The 14,972-nt window shown below is 40.1% G+C and overlaps 1 protein-coding gene across 2 annotated transcripts in view; it reads left to right on the top strand.

Moving 5' to 3' along the window:
- osbpl3b (oxysterol binding protein-like 3b) overlaps positions 1-14,262 on the top strand; it is a 39,114-nt gene extending 24,852 nt beyond the window's left edge. The window contains exons 10-23 of one of the 2 annotated variants that reach the window (XM_075465355.1): positions 26-185; positions 2,046-2,176; positions 2,777-2,878; positions 3,745-3,882; positions 4,473-4,566; positions 4,708-4,952; positions 8,203-8,340; positions 8,518-8,581; positions 8,687-8,765; positions 9,272-9,416; positions 10,743-10,887; positions 10,964-11,090; positions 11,768-11,890; positions 13,402-14,262. In XM_075465355.1, coding sequence (XP_075321470.1) covers positions 26-185; positions 2,046-2,176; positions 2,777-2,878; positions 3,745-3,882; positions 4,473-4,566; positions 4,708-4,952; positions 8,203-8,340; positions 8,518-8,581; positions 8,687-8,765; positions 9,272-9,416; positions 10,743-10,887; positions 10,964-11,090; positions 11,768-11,890; positions 13,402-13,498 — 1,788 coding nt within the window. In that variant the 3' untranslated portion in view covers positions 13,499-14,262. The remainder of the gene's footprint in view (positions 1-25; positions 186-2,045; positions 2,177-2,776; positions 2,879-3,744; positions 3,883-4,472; positions 4,567-4,707; positions 4,953-8,202; positions 8,341-8,517; positions 8,582-8,686; positions 8,766-9,271; positions 9,417-10,742; positions 10,888-10,963; positions 11,091-11,767; positions 11,891-13,401) is intronic. The other variant, XM_075465356.1, reaches the window with a different exon arrangement.
- Positions 14,263-14,972: the final 710 nt, after the last annotated feature.

Consider the following 14,972-nt stretch of genomic DNA (forward strand, 5'->3'; position numbering starts at 1 on the left):
GCTTGTCTTTTTGTTCCGACTTTAGGTACCAAGCTGCATCTCCTCTGGTTCTGTCCGCCTCCATGCCTCTAACCCCAACCTGTCCACTGCTGCACTCGGCAATGAAAAAGCTGACCCTGAACCACTGGATTCCCCTTTTGATGTGGCTAAGCTCCAGGAGGACTTCTGCCGTATTGCCACAAATTGTTAGTGAGAATTATTGATTTTGAACAGTTTGGTTCAGTTTTCATTTGAAATAAATGCCCTGACAGCATTTCCCATGGCACTTACCAAGTAAGCAGTTTACATTTATTTGAACTACTTTGCAAAACTTAGACAACGTAGAGAATTTATTTTGTGAATAGATGGTTTCCACAAAAAGTCTAATGCACTTTAAAAGTCTACCCACCTAGCCTCTTGGGTAAGATTTTCATAAACATGCAAACCTTGATTTATAGCGATTTCTTCTCTTTAACAGTACAGTTTCTTCTTGCTGGAGAAATTTTTAACTGTAGGTTTTCTTTACGATTTAAAAAATGGATTTAATCATACCTTTTATCAATAATCAGTGGAAACCTTTGGCTTTTTGCATGTCTCCTCTGGGATTCTGGACCGTTTCTCTTCTGTGACAGTCTTCAGATCTCTGAGGTTGGAAGGCTTCCTTGCCATCTATCTGTTTTTTTTGGGCGTTCCCTCCACGGATTCTTATTTGTGTGCTCTCGCTGAAATACTCAAAAATATTTTTTTCAGTCAACCATTTTTTGACCCATTTAGTTGTATGTTTTGGATCCCTGCTTTAGTGAAATCCAGTCATCCTCAAGTTTTCTGTAGGCTGTGTGAAGTTTTCCTCCTCAGCATTGTAGGCTATACGTGGCTCTGTTTTATAGCGATTCTCTTTAACAAAGTTGCCAGCTCGCTTGGATCAAGAAAATAACCCAAAAGTTACATTCTCATCCCCACGCTTGAATATGGGGAAGCTATTCTTTGGACTGAGTGCCTCTTCTGTCTTTCACCAAGTAAAAGCCACACTCCTCTGTCCAAACAACTATATTCAAATGTCATCTGACCGAAGCATCGCTGGTAGTCAGCGATGGTTTAGCAGAGGCTGGATAAGATTTTGTGTGTTTGTGTTGAAGAAGTGTCCATGGAGATTATGTCTGCTTGAGGGTTTGCCTAGAAATGCTGGTGTTTGAATGGCTTAGTTTCATTAAATGTATTGCAGAAAAGAGGTCCAAAATCCCAGTGGAGAGATGCTGGAAGTTTGTTGGTAATTACTGTACAAGAACTTTGTGTTTCCTGTGTTGGCAGATATAGGCTTTTACAGTTTAGTGTTGGGAACAGTTTCGTAACCCGAAAGAAATACTCATTAAAATAAGGACATCACTATTTCTAAAAGTACATTGATATTGTTAAAAAATCAAAAAGATCAGCGTTGAGACGGCACTTCCTGCTAAGGCCAATGTTGTACGTCATGTTTTAAACGAAAATGATGCATCACTTCAAGTTTTGATAAACTGCAAATGGATAGTTTTTGCAGAATAAAAAAAAACAGAAATGTGGTACTGATCCCATAATCGCTCTTTGCAGAGATGCTGTGATAAATCAACAAATATGCATGGCTATGAATAATTTCAGGCTTAAATGTTTATATATTCAGATGACACTTTACATGGAAAATTTGTTCTACATTTATTGTATTAAACCTAGTCCAGAGAAATGCTTTCATCTCCGCAGACAGTTTATCTGCCAAATTTATTCACATTCTAAATGATGAAGCTATGAATGTGGAATGGGTTCAGTCTAACAGAGTGATTAATTAATTGTGCCTGTGCTCTTCAATCATGTCGCTTCCAAGTCAGTGATTTTGAAGAGTGTGGTAAAATGAAGAGTATCAAACAAAAAATATAGCTTGATGAGTGATTGTAGACACATTTTTTTTTATTTGTGGCATTGTTGCACACTATCTCCATTTGCACTGTACATATATATTGAATCTACTTTGTTACACTGAAATGCACAGCAATGAAGTTGTTGCTCTCCTTTTTTTATGTTTGTTTTTGCTGCAGTGCACACAACGATGAAGTCAGCACTGAGTTCACTTACATCCGAGAGAGAGAGATTAAAACAATGTCTGGATCACGAGTTGTGTCCCCCTACCTCGCCACAAGTTGTCAATTTGAAGAACACACTGGCAGCGGTATGTGAAGAAGAACACACTCGCACGCACGGCAAAGCTTTCAGTCAGTTGAAGAGGGTTTGGGTATACCACCCTTTTTTTGACTTTCACACTCCTCTCAGATGCCGTGTCCTCCCCCACCTCTTTGTCAGGCATGACACATTGATGAGCCTTTTAGCGGGATTACAAGCTCCTGGTCTGATGTCAGCCCATCTGAATAAGACCACGTTCAGCAGTCATGTTTCCTGTGGTTGCAGCCTCCCACCCAGAGGCTTTTTCTACATGTTCATTGTCATGCAGTCAGCAAGAAAACGTGTCGGCGTATGGTAAAGGGCAAACAATTTCTATAGTGATAAAAGAAGGGCATTTATTTTGCTACATTAGAACATTGGTACTCTTTACCCCTACAAATTTCCTGAAATACCCAGTAGAGTTTCCTCATTTGTTACTCTGCATCTGCCTGTTCAACCACGCCTAAAGCCAGTAGCAGGTAACATTTCTCCAATTCAAAAAAGGACGACATGCTCCAAATCAGAACAAGGTTTTTAAAATATTCAATATTAAAGGTAATTCTGGTTGGATGTGTGCCATAAACAGTGTTTAAATCGGTTATTTTTCCAGGCTTTAGCCCAGAACTCTGAGCTGAGAGAGCGACTGAGCAAGATTCATGCTGAGTCCCACATCGCAGAGCCCACACTAATAAATCTCTCTGCCCCTGTGCAGGTGGGTGCAGGAAATCAGTGACTTGGTTTTCCCCACCCCGGCATGATGATTATTCCAAGCACTATCTCTGTCTTTATTTTTCAGCCCACACTGTCTAGAATTTTCTTCAAAATGAATCAGTTGTCCTTCCCCTCTCATCCAATTTTAAGAAATGTTACTCAGCTCTCCCTCCTCACTCAACTCGCAATAAGTAAGAAAAAAAAGTAAAAATTGAAATAATTTTTATTCGATGTACACGCATGTCTCACTACAGCATGGCACAGAAGAAGACCAATGGCTACCTGCCACGATATCATCCTTAAAAGGAAGCTCTCTGCTCTTTTAATCAGATTTGCTAACAAGACAGTGTGAGCTGATCCACTTAATTGTGTCTCTGGAAATTTGTTAAGCACACAATGCAAAACTAATGCACCTCATCCGGGATTATCTCCGATTTAATTAATCAGATCCAGGAATGGCAGAGCTCAGGAGTCCGTGCTCTCTCACATGTAGTGAAAAGTCTTCATCTTTCAAACTGGTTGCATGTTCTTTGATTGTTTTCAAGTTCTTATGCATCTTTTTTTGTTTTGGTTTGGTGTTTTTACTGACAACATCTGTTTAAATAAGGGAAGGTGTAAGCATTTTGTGTATTAACCTGCTCGCTTTTTTTTTTTGCATCCCATTCTTACACAGTTGTTTATGAATACCTGTAAACCTCTGCATTTCACATTCCAGAACAGAATTGTACTGTAAGATGGACTGATACCTACTGTTGTCATGTTGTGATTTACTGTCACGATAGACTCTTTGATTGCCAATCTTGGCAATTATTTTGTTGCCCTTTTCTTATTGCTAATATATATAGCTGTGGACATTGTTTCTCTTAGAAACAGGACTCTGTGGATGACTCCCATGTCCTCGTACACCAAGTTTCCAATGAGAGCAGAGCTTCAATTGCAGAGTCTCTGTCCGAGTTCTTTGATGCACAGGAAGTTCTGTTGTCAGCCAGTTCCTCTGAAAATGAGGTACGTGTTGGTGATAAATTGTCACCATGAGTTGTTGTACTGGTGTGTGTTTTACTTGCACTCAACCGGTGGCATGCAGTTTCAACAGTAAAGCTCGGCGATGAAATTATGTGTACTGTTGATCTCTGAAGTTCTTGTGTTTTGTGCACACAAAACAGCTGTGAGAGTTTGAGAGAAAAATTTGTTCAGTTTCAAATTCACAGGCATAGTCAAATAATTTAACTCAACATTGTGGCATTTTCTAAATTCTAAGTATTCTGTCATAAAACAATGCTGTCTTTTCCTTTAGGCTTTTCTTCCTTCAGCGTTCATATTGCATGTCTGATGACATGGCAGCTTGAGCGGAAGCAATGTGGAAATAGAAAGTTAATTACTTCAATCTAAAAATACAATAAGTCAAGGTGCAACTTTGTCACCAGCAACTAAGAAGCCCTTAATCTCCAGCTCATTAAAATTAGAGCTGACATGACAGCATGTTGAAAGAGACCCGCGCAGTCATTTTCTGCCAGTATTATTAAAAATGTGCATGTTGTCCACTGGCTGCAATTTAAATTAGCTTTTTTCCTTCGTTATTTTTAAATTTTCTTAAGGCATCCGAGGATGACTCGTACATCAGTGACATTAGTGACAACATTTCCATGGACAATTTCAGCAATGAGATGGAAAGTGAAAGACCAAACTCAGGTAAACTGAATACAGAACAGATTTATCATTTCAGCTTTAACTTTCCTTTTTCTGTTTCTTGGCCTTTTAGTAATTTGTTTTCCTGTAATCTTGTACTGAGTCTTACCTGAGCCCCCATATGTCTTATATACTGCCTCTCAGGTTCTGTCGAAGAGGGCACTGTCCTTTGTCAGCGTAGATCTTGTCTGCCCTCGCCCAGCCCCACCAACAGCACCATCAGCCTGTGGAATATCCTCAGGAACAACATTGGCAAAGACCTCTCCAAGGTGGCAATGCCTGTGCATCTTAATGAGCCACTCAACACCCTTCAGAGACTGTGTGAAGAGCTGGAGTACAGTGAGCTGTTAGACAGAGCTGCTAACACACAGGACCCTTTTGAACGTATGGTGAGATTGCAAATTCACTGTTTGTTGTTTGGCTGTCTATTTGATTGAGAGGAGGTTTCATCGGGCCAAAGCAGTTGCTGTTAGAAGCTACTGTGACAAATCAGCAATAGTAGAAATGCTAAGAAAGACATACATTATGTTGCCAAAAGTATTCACTCACTCATCCTAATAATTAAATTTAGGTGTTCCAATCACTTCCATGGCCACAGGTGTATACATTTAAGCAGCTAGGCATGCAGACTGCTTCTACAAACATTTGTGAAAGAAGGGGTCGCTCTCAGGAGCTCAGTGAATTCCAGCGTGGTACGGTGATGGGATGCCACCTGTGCAACAAGTCCAGTCGTGAAATTTCCTCACAACTACATGTTACACAGTCAACTGTCAGTGGTATTATAACAAAGGGGAAGCGATTGGGAACAACAGCAACTCAGCCTCGAAGTGGTTGGCCATGTAAAATGACAGAGAAGGGTCAGCGGATGCTGAGGCGCATAGTGCACAGAGGTCGGCAACTTTCTGCAGAGTCAATCGCAACAGACCTCCAAACTTCATGTGGCCTTCAGATTAGCTCAAGAACAGTGCTTAGAGAGCTTCATGGAATGGGTTTTCATGGCCGAGCAGCTGCATCCAAGCCATACATCACGAAGTGCAATGCAAAGCGTCGGATGCAGTGATTTGTATAGCATGCCACCACTGGACTCCAGAGCAGTGGAGACACGTTCTCTGGAGTGACAAATCACGCTTCTCCATCTGTTAATCTGATGGAGGAGTCTGGGTTTGGCGGCTGCCAGGAGAACGGTACTTGCCTGACTGCTTTGTGCCAATTGTAAAGTTTGGTGGAGGGGGGATTATGGTGTGGGGTTGTTTTTCAGGAGCTGGGCTTGGCCCCTTACTGTTCCAACATGACTGCGCATGAGTGCACAAAGCAAGGTCCATAAAGACATGGATGAGCAATTTTGGTGTGGAAGAACTTGATTGGCCTGCACAGAGTCCTGACCTCAACCCGATAGAACACCTTTGGGATGAATTAGAGCCGAGACTGCGAGCCAGGCCTACTCATCCAACATCAGTGACAAATGCACTTCTGGAAGAATGGTCAAAAATTCCCATAAACACACTCCTAAACCTTGTGGAAAGCTTGCCCAGAAGAGTTGAAGCTGTTATAGCTGCAAAGGGTGGGCCGACGTTATATTAAACCCTATGGATTAAGAATGGGGTGTCACTTAACAAAACAAACTTAACAAAAACTTAACAAAAGTTTTCAGTGCAATCTGTTGGTTTTCTTAGCTAGGAAATTGTTTTTGAATTGGCTCTATATGAACGAATTGGATTATTTTATGAATTATGATTATTATTAATTAATTGAATTCCAATTGGCTTGAATTGGACTTACTATCTAAGTGCCTTGAGATGACATTTGTTGTATTTGGCGCTATATAAATAAAAATGAATTGAATTGAATTGAATGAACTTAGGTTCAAATGCATGTCAAGACGGGTAGGCAAATATAGTGTAAGTAGATGCTGTGTGCCCATGTGAGGCCTCCACATTTTTAAAAAAGGAATATTTTAGGTGTTACATAATGGAGGAGGTAAAAAAAAAAAAGAGAGAATTTTGTTCTTGTCAAAGCTATTGTTTCAGACCCATGTATCTTTTACTCAAAGTTCGAAATTATGGTTCCTCCCTCTTTCATACTTTTCCCCTAAATATTTATTTATTTATTTAATATTGACTGCAAGGTAGCAGTCTCATAAATGTAAACCAGATTCAAATTAAACATACAAAGCATCAATATGATATCACGACAAGATCAAAAATAATAATAAACAAGCACAAAAAACTTTAAATTTGTCAAAATCTTGATAATCTCCCTGAATTTATCAATTGATATAAAATATGTTTGATCTGTCTGCAAATTTTTTCATGATCAGTGTGAATAGCAAGAAAGTTACATCATCCCGTAGACCTGTCAAAATCTCTAATGAATAAAAAAAGCAACAAAATGAAGGATAATAGCAGAGTTGAGATCGCATATGAGGCTGTAGCAAGCTTAGCTGAAGTCAGGAAACACAGAAAAACTACTAATACAGTTTTGTTCAGTTCTTTTTTTTTTATTTACCAGCACTTCTAAATCAATTGACAAAATGTATTGTTTAATCCCTACTGAAATGCATTTTATAAACTGTGGAAAGAGTCAGTGTAGCTCTATCATAGATACGTTTTAGGTTTTTTGTTAGCTGTAGCTTCTAGTTTTAGCATAACTTCTCATCCAGCTATCACAAAGAAAATGAATGTATCTTTCACAGGATGTGTGAACTGCAACGCCCATGTTAATGCAATAAATCTCAAAAGCAAAGGCCATTGCTACACAGAAGAACATAGGATGCATTTCAGGGCTAACTCAATTGTCAGAGAGGGCTAAAACTGATTTCGGTGATTATCGAGCACGGTTCATGCTGTTCTTCTTAGTCCAGGGACTCCCACAGTCTATTGGCAGGAGTACAGTTCACTGCTCGAGCTAGTCCAGAACATGTTAACTAAGCCTCATGTGGGAGAAACTCTGATCCATCTCATTCATTTTCAGAAACAAGATGCATGATTCTGCCCTTTTTCTCTGTTTCAGTTTTTACATTTGCATTGATTGAAACTGATTTTGTTTGTTGAAATGTGCTCTCTTTTGTGTGGGAGCTTTGCAAATGCAGCCTGTGGGATCACATTTAACAGATGAGAAGTAGATGAACAAGAAAATGTAAAGGCCAGATTTCAGTACAAATATGAACTACTGTATTAATTCCTCAAGTAGTAATCTGTGTGGAGCAGCCAGCTGTAAAGCGACGCCTGTATAGCGCAAAGGGATCGTGAGTACACTGAGGAGTTTTGCGTGGGAGGGGAAAAAATCCATAAAGAAAATCTATGAATAAAGTCAATGAATACCAATAAAAAGATCAAACAAAACACAGACAAACAATGCCTACAGAACATCATAAGTCAAATTTATGAGGGAGAGAATGCTGCCGTCTGTGGCCTCCCAGTATGAGGTGCTGAGAAGACAGCAATGCGATACTAGTGGAGTATCAATCAGTTAACTATAATGAACGGGGATTTGGCAATAACGATGAACCAATAATTTGAAGCACTTACAAGGTTAAGGATATGGCTCATATAGTTCAGTGTTCTGGTTATCACTCATCCTGTTATGAATGTTAAACACTGAGTGTAAACAACGGTGGTTTCTCTTTCTCTCTTTCTGTAGATGTACATAGCTACATTTGTTGTATCTGGCTATGCATCCAGCTACTACAGAACAGGAGGAAAGCCTTTCAATCCTGTTCTCGGAGAGACGTATGAATGTGATCGACCAGACAAAGGCTTTCGGTTTGTGGCAGAGCAGGTATGCTCTTCCAAACTTCTTCCAGTTTGTTTTATTAGCAGTTCAACAATCACATTATTCAAACTGACTAATAAGATTGAACTCAAGTGTGCTCGCTGAATAAATGACAAGGTGAGATTATTTGTATTAAACTTATGTAAAATATTCTCAACTATATGTTTCCCTCTGCAACGCCAGGTCAGCCATCACCCGCCTGTCTCAGCTTGCCATGCTGAATCTAAAAACTTTGTCTTTTGGCAAGGTACTCATTTCATTGTATTTTCATATAAATTTTCAGCGTCTGTAGATATTACAATACTAGCTCGCTGTTCAGAATCAATGCTAATTTGTAGTATTGCTTTTGTAGATGTGAGATGTAAGAACAAATTCTGGGGAAAGTCGATGGAGATTGTTCCTGTGGGTACCACCCATGTGACTCTGCCAGGGTGAGTCTCTTCAGCCCTTATTATCACAAGCCCTGAATAGACCTCCGCCCTTCTCCCTGCACACATCCTTGTAGAGTATGTCTCAATGCAGTTCTGACCCAGTATTTTTCCACTAACCCCCTGTTCTATTTCCACCTGTACAGCTTTCAGTTAGGTTTACTTCAGACCTGTATTCCTTTTTACAAAGTAGAATTCAAATAAAGTGTGATATGTTTATTGATTTCGGTTTGTGGTTAAATAGCACAGAAATGAGGATTTCGGCATTTTAATGTATAGTTATTCAGGTAGCTACAGGTTCAGTTAGATAAGGAGGATAGACATTTTCTGACAGCACCAATACATGCACTTTTTGATCTAATCTGAGGACAGGTACTTTTGTCACACAAACACATACAGATACAAATGAAAGCTACAGCCTCTAATATATGCAAACCAATATCCATGTCTAACTGCAGTATCTCACAGTGAATGACAAATGCAAATATTGTTTTGATTCCTGACCCCAGATTTGGGGACCACTATGAATGGAACAAGGTGACATCATGCATCCACAACATTCTCAGCGGGCAGCGCTGGATCGAGCACTATGGGGAGATCTCCATCAAGAACTCCAGCAGTGATATTTGTCAGTGCAAGATTACCTTTGTCAAGGTGAGGCAGTCAATACAATTAAAAACATATTAAGTGAGAAAGTTATATTAATTCTGATCATAACACTAAAATTCACTCGCCGAGGAACACAGCCTTTTCAGTAATGGTGGGATCATGCTTACAGCAGCCATTCTGCCACCTGGGAGATCTATAATCGTGTACAGTTTATTATCTCCTTGTGAATGTGACATCAAAGGCTGAGTTACATAATGCAAGACATCTTCATTTGTGTTATCTGTGGAGACAAATGTCACCCAGGCCACAATTATATACAACTGAAGCTATTTAGTCACACCAGTGTGTTGTTGTGTTTTGGGAAATGAAAATTGAACACGTTGTGAGGTCTTCCTCCGACACCGACATAAAATGTGATGCATAAAAGCACATAATTACAACAAAATAACACCGGGAAAGTACAAGGTTTAAGCTGAGCTTTTCATCACCAGAGTGTAGTTTAATTTCGATTTGATTTGACTTTTTACTCTTGTTATGTTTTAACAACACCAGGCGGATGTTTGTAACGCATTATCAGTCGAAAGCCTACATTTCTCATGTACCCAAAGTACTTGTTGACAAGAAAGAGTCTGAGAGTCTGCTGGTAAAGTAGATATAATTTCTTCAACTCTCTGTCTTAAATTCACTGCCACCAAACACTCTGGCTTCGGAAATATGGGGAGCAAATATTTTGCAACTAAAGGAAGCCAACTTCTGAAGAGGTGCACTGCTGCGAGACCCACTACAAATACTGTTACACGTGATCTTAGTATACATTGTTGTAAAAGTATGTCAGCGTCTGGACAGATGCCACATCTGTGTGTTTAACGAGGAAGTTTATCAAATGCAAATAGGAACCAATGTTTGACAATATCTGGATCCTTAAAACACATACCCTTTCTCTCTGCCAGCATGTGCTAGTGTTGGAGGATATTCCTCTGTAAAGCCCACAGGGGGTTATATAAAGTATACAACTCCCTTCATTAGTCTGCACACTGTCCACACAGATGGTGCTCTTCACCTGCATGCCAGCAAGAACCCCTACATGCTTTCAATCTTTGATGTATGGAAGCCTGTGCTGAGAGGAAGAGGTTAATTGCTTTGCTGTCTGCCACTTAAAAGACCTCCTGAAGCTGTGCAGGACAGCAAGTCAAGACACGTCAGAAATCATTATGCATCCTCATCTCTCATCAACTCATCAGCACACACACCGGGGAACGGGGTTGTTTACGCTACAGCAACATCTGCTGACTGCAAGAGAACATTATCAAGGTCTGTGCAGTGTCATCCATTCTTCCCGACCATGACGCACAAGTGCTATGTCTTTTACAGGCCAAATACTGGAATTCAACTGTAAATGAGGTGGAGGGAACTATTACAGATAATAAAGGAAAGGTCATCCACAGACTTTTTGGAAAGTGGCACGAAGCAGTTTTCTGCGGAAACCCTCCATCGGCCACATGCATCTGGAGAGCAAGTAAGTCTTTTTCGTAAGTGTGCACAATCAGCTCTTCAACGGTGTGTCTGACTTGATGTTATTTATTTGTGTGTAGATGCAATGCCAGTAGGCTATGAGCAGTACTACGGTTTTACGAAGTTTGCAATGGAGCTGAATGAGCTGGACCCATCTCTGAAACTGCTGCTGCCACCCACAGACACCCGTCTACGAGTGGACCAAACGTGAGAGGAACTTTTCAAATTTCAAATTTTTTTATGAACTTAAGCTGAATGAGTGTTGTCAGCTTCCTGCTATAATGTTTTGTTGTTGTTGTTGTTGTTGTTGTTTGGTTTGTTTGTATTTTTCTCCTCATCTGCAAAGGACAGTTATTTAACAGGTGTAAAATGTTGGATAAAACTCTTTTTTGGTGAGAAGATTGTCGAAGACATTCGATGTGCCTTGACAGTGAGCATTTAAGCAACACATCCTTTATCATTTGATGCCATGAATCTCAGTTACATACTCCTGACAGTGTTTTAAAACACATCCTCTCCTTTATGATAGCACAAAAATAGCAGTGTTAAAAATAGTAAGCAAGCACAGGCACTGTCAGATTCATCAAACTAATTTTAGCTCAGATTTGAAAGGTTTCTAAGTCTGTAAACGTACCATTTCTGCCCCAAGTCAACACAGAAAAATAGGGTAACTTTTCCATGAAAGTAAAAAAAAAAAGAAAAGAAAAAACAACCAACATTCTTTGAATGTAGCGCAAGTTATCTGTGTCCTCTTTTTTCATGCTTGGATTATCACACAGTAATAACTTACAACAAAAAAAACACGAGTGAAGATTACATATTAATATTGGACATTAATGTTTAACCATGTTTGCATAATGAATGTGTCTGTGTCTCGCTGGCAGACTGCTAGAAGAAGGGAACTTGGAGGCTGCAGAAGAAGAGAAGCAGAGGATTGAAGAGCTGCAGAGAGACAGACGCAGAGCTCTAGAGGAGAACAATGCATCACATCAGCCTAAATTCTTCAGGTAGCCTAAATGTTTTCACTCGCAGTGCAGACAAAGAGCTGTCAGGTACTTTCTCTTTTTCTCTTCATTGGGAAGATTTGGGATCACCTTAAAGTAAATGGAGTTATTTTTCCCATCTCCAGTTTACACACAGTTCTCCACAATGACAAAGCAAAAATTAGGTTTTTGGAGTATTTTGTCAGTTAAGGTGAACTATTCAGTGTTCACTGCTGTGCTTCCACAACTTCCCTGGAGTGCAGCTGTGCCTCTGACACGTAGTGTCACAGTTAATGCTGTATGTCACTGCGAAAAGAATTGTCCAAAGATGTACAAGACAGGCTTGTGTCAGGCCACAGCCCTTCCAAAAGGGAAACTGTAAATCTTCGGGTATGCCTTATGGCATATAAGGGCATATTCATTATTTTCGCTACATTTACAAAGCCTTGCATACATATATGTTTCTCTTTTAGAAAACTCAATCATCGTGAAATCTTTTGTATTCACTCGAACATGATTTCCACTCTCACTTCTAGTCAGGCATGCATGCCGACACTCCCCAAATGACTTATTTGCATTGGAAAACATAGTTTGCACCATAACTAAATGAGACAACGGTAAAGAAGTAGCACGTTTCACTTCATATGAAAATGAGACGCCAATGAAAAAGAGAAAAGGAAATGTGGGTTTGTTTGGTTTTACGCGTCAGCCAGGCTAGGTCTCAGTGACAAAGAGAAAGAAATCTGCTGAATGAAAACGGTTACATTGGTGTCAACCCTGCAAAGCATAAGCCCCCACAAAGGTAAAAAAGAGACCGCAAGGTTGCAAGTGAGCGGCCAAAACGCACATCAGCTCACACAAGCACAGCATGAAGGCTACGGTGGGAGGACCCCCTAGTTTTTCTGCAACTGATGACTACACAGCCTCTGAGTGCACAGCTGAAGAACACCATATGAGCCAACATTGTGACAGAAAGTCACACAATATTTAAATACTCATTCTCTTGTTTTATTAGCAAGGTTATCCACAGCGTAGAAGTGGGACCTAATAGTACCCCAAATTAAATAAGAACAGATTATAATGGCTGATGGCAAGAAATAAAACCAGAGAAAAAAACGTTACAAATAAAGTGAAATGGCCTGTTTTATGTTTAGTTTTATATCATTGAAGACAATGGTCACAGTCAGGGCTGTACTCCATCAATGAGGCTTTTAGGATAGTGAGCGCACAGAAGCCACTCCTTGATAAAAGGCACATAACAGCCTTTGGGAAAATTGCCAAAAGGCACATATCACAACAAGAAAAGCGTAATGGATGGATGAATCAGAAATTTAACTATCTGACCACAGTTCAGCTCAAAGCCAAACACAGGGATGGCTGTATCATTTTGTGGTATTGATTTCCTGCCACAGGGTTTAGGAGACAGTCATAATGGAGGAAAATATGGATACAGAGGAACTTAAAGCAGTTCTGAGGGAAAAACTTGCATATGTACATGTATATTTAACACAGTATTTGTTACATTGTTTCCAAAGGAAGTCGAAGGATGACACCTGGGTGAGCAACGACACATACTGGGAGCTGAGGAAGGAGCCCGGTTTTGTCCACCAGGGTTTTCCTGCACTGTGGTGACGCCTGAGCTGCATATCCCACACATTTCAACGTGCACAGCCTCAACTGTGATCCAGGCTGGTTCTGGTGATGTCTATACCACAGTCAGACTGTCCACTTTCAGCACTCATCTTCTGTATTGCAGTTCAATGAAGTTGTTGCCTTATGAAAAAGTGCTTATGTTGTATAAACATGTTTATGCAAGCATGTCATCAGAACGTTGGTCAGTTTTAGCAACTCGTGCTCACATTTCTACACCTACTATGTTGAATTCAGAAAATAAGAACTAAGTGGTATTGAGGATAGTAGTTAACCCACACTAGCTTGAAATGAACGGAACAACTGCTCACTTAAACCGTTGTCTTATCATGGACATTCTCTACCTCGGAGATAAACTAGCCTTGACATGACATTAACTGAGAGTGCACATTCAATATTTATATTCTACATCGCCTAATGCCTTACTAGTTGTGCTCACATTGTTTTATTTATTTCTGTTGCATTGCCTAATCATCTGCTTTGATAAGCAAGAACTGTTCAAATGGTCTTTATAGCCCCACTGTGCCCACCTTATCTTTTTGTCTCGCAACTGCAATTGCTGCTTTTTCGCTAAGACTGTGTAAATGACTGTGTAACTATATGAGCTGCAGTAGCAACTATTATTTCCACCTTTGTTTTCTTCGTCACTTCTTCCACTTTACCCATTGCACCTTCTGGACACTTGGCTTTGGGATTGAAAGTGTCCAAAACGAGGCTCCACGAGATCAAATAAACTCTCATTCTTTCTTTTTTGTCAAGTAAATTTTGAGTCATTTCAACTTGAACGTCACCACGACCTCCACATATCTCAGGTGATGACGTTCTGGCAGGAAATTCTATGATAAATGTTAGCTAAGGATACAATACCAACAGGAATTCACTGTGTTAGTCATGTTACCTCTTGGGAAGCCATGAATGGTATTTGGGTTAAAAACAGTCGTTGAATTAAATGCGTACGGGAGCATTAACATCAGGGAAGAGTCACCTGTTTGTTACACAACTGTATGCCATATATGAAGCTACGCCTCTCTAAGGCGAGTCTCTCTAACACTGTATATCAGCTGGTTTGTTTTGTTTGGGTGTGGGACAAGGGTGAAAGATCATCTGCCAAGATATCTCATCCACACTCAGAGCAGCAGTTATTGGGCTCCACCTTTCAGGATAATCTCACATGATCTTTGTGAAAGCCTTGACACGATACCTCACTATAAACAGCTCACAATTTATCATCGACCACCAGCTGTGTCGCAAACAACAGCTGAACAGGTTGCCACTTCAAGTCACTTTGGAAATTCATGAAATACTGTCACGGATTTCTGTCGACAGCTTTGTGTGTCTGGTGATGTTTTTGTGTGTTTATAACTTCTTGTCAGATGCCCCGCAGCCTACTCTGGGCCAGAGTTCAAGGATAATGTATCAATTATGGAGCCTTTAAAAGCATACAAAGGTTATCAGA

Source organism: Odontesthes bonariensis, chromosome 5 (genome assembly GCF_027942865.1).
Source record: "Odontesthes bonariensis isolate fOdoBon6 chromosome 5, fOdoBon6.hap1, whole genome shotgun sequence".
NCBI classification, from domain to species: Eukaryota; Metazoa; Chordata; class Actinopteri; order Atheriniformes; family Atherinopsidae; genus Odontesthes; species Odontesthes bonariensis.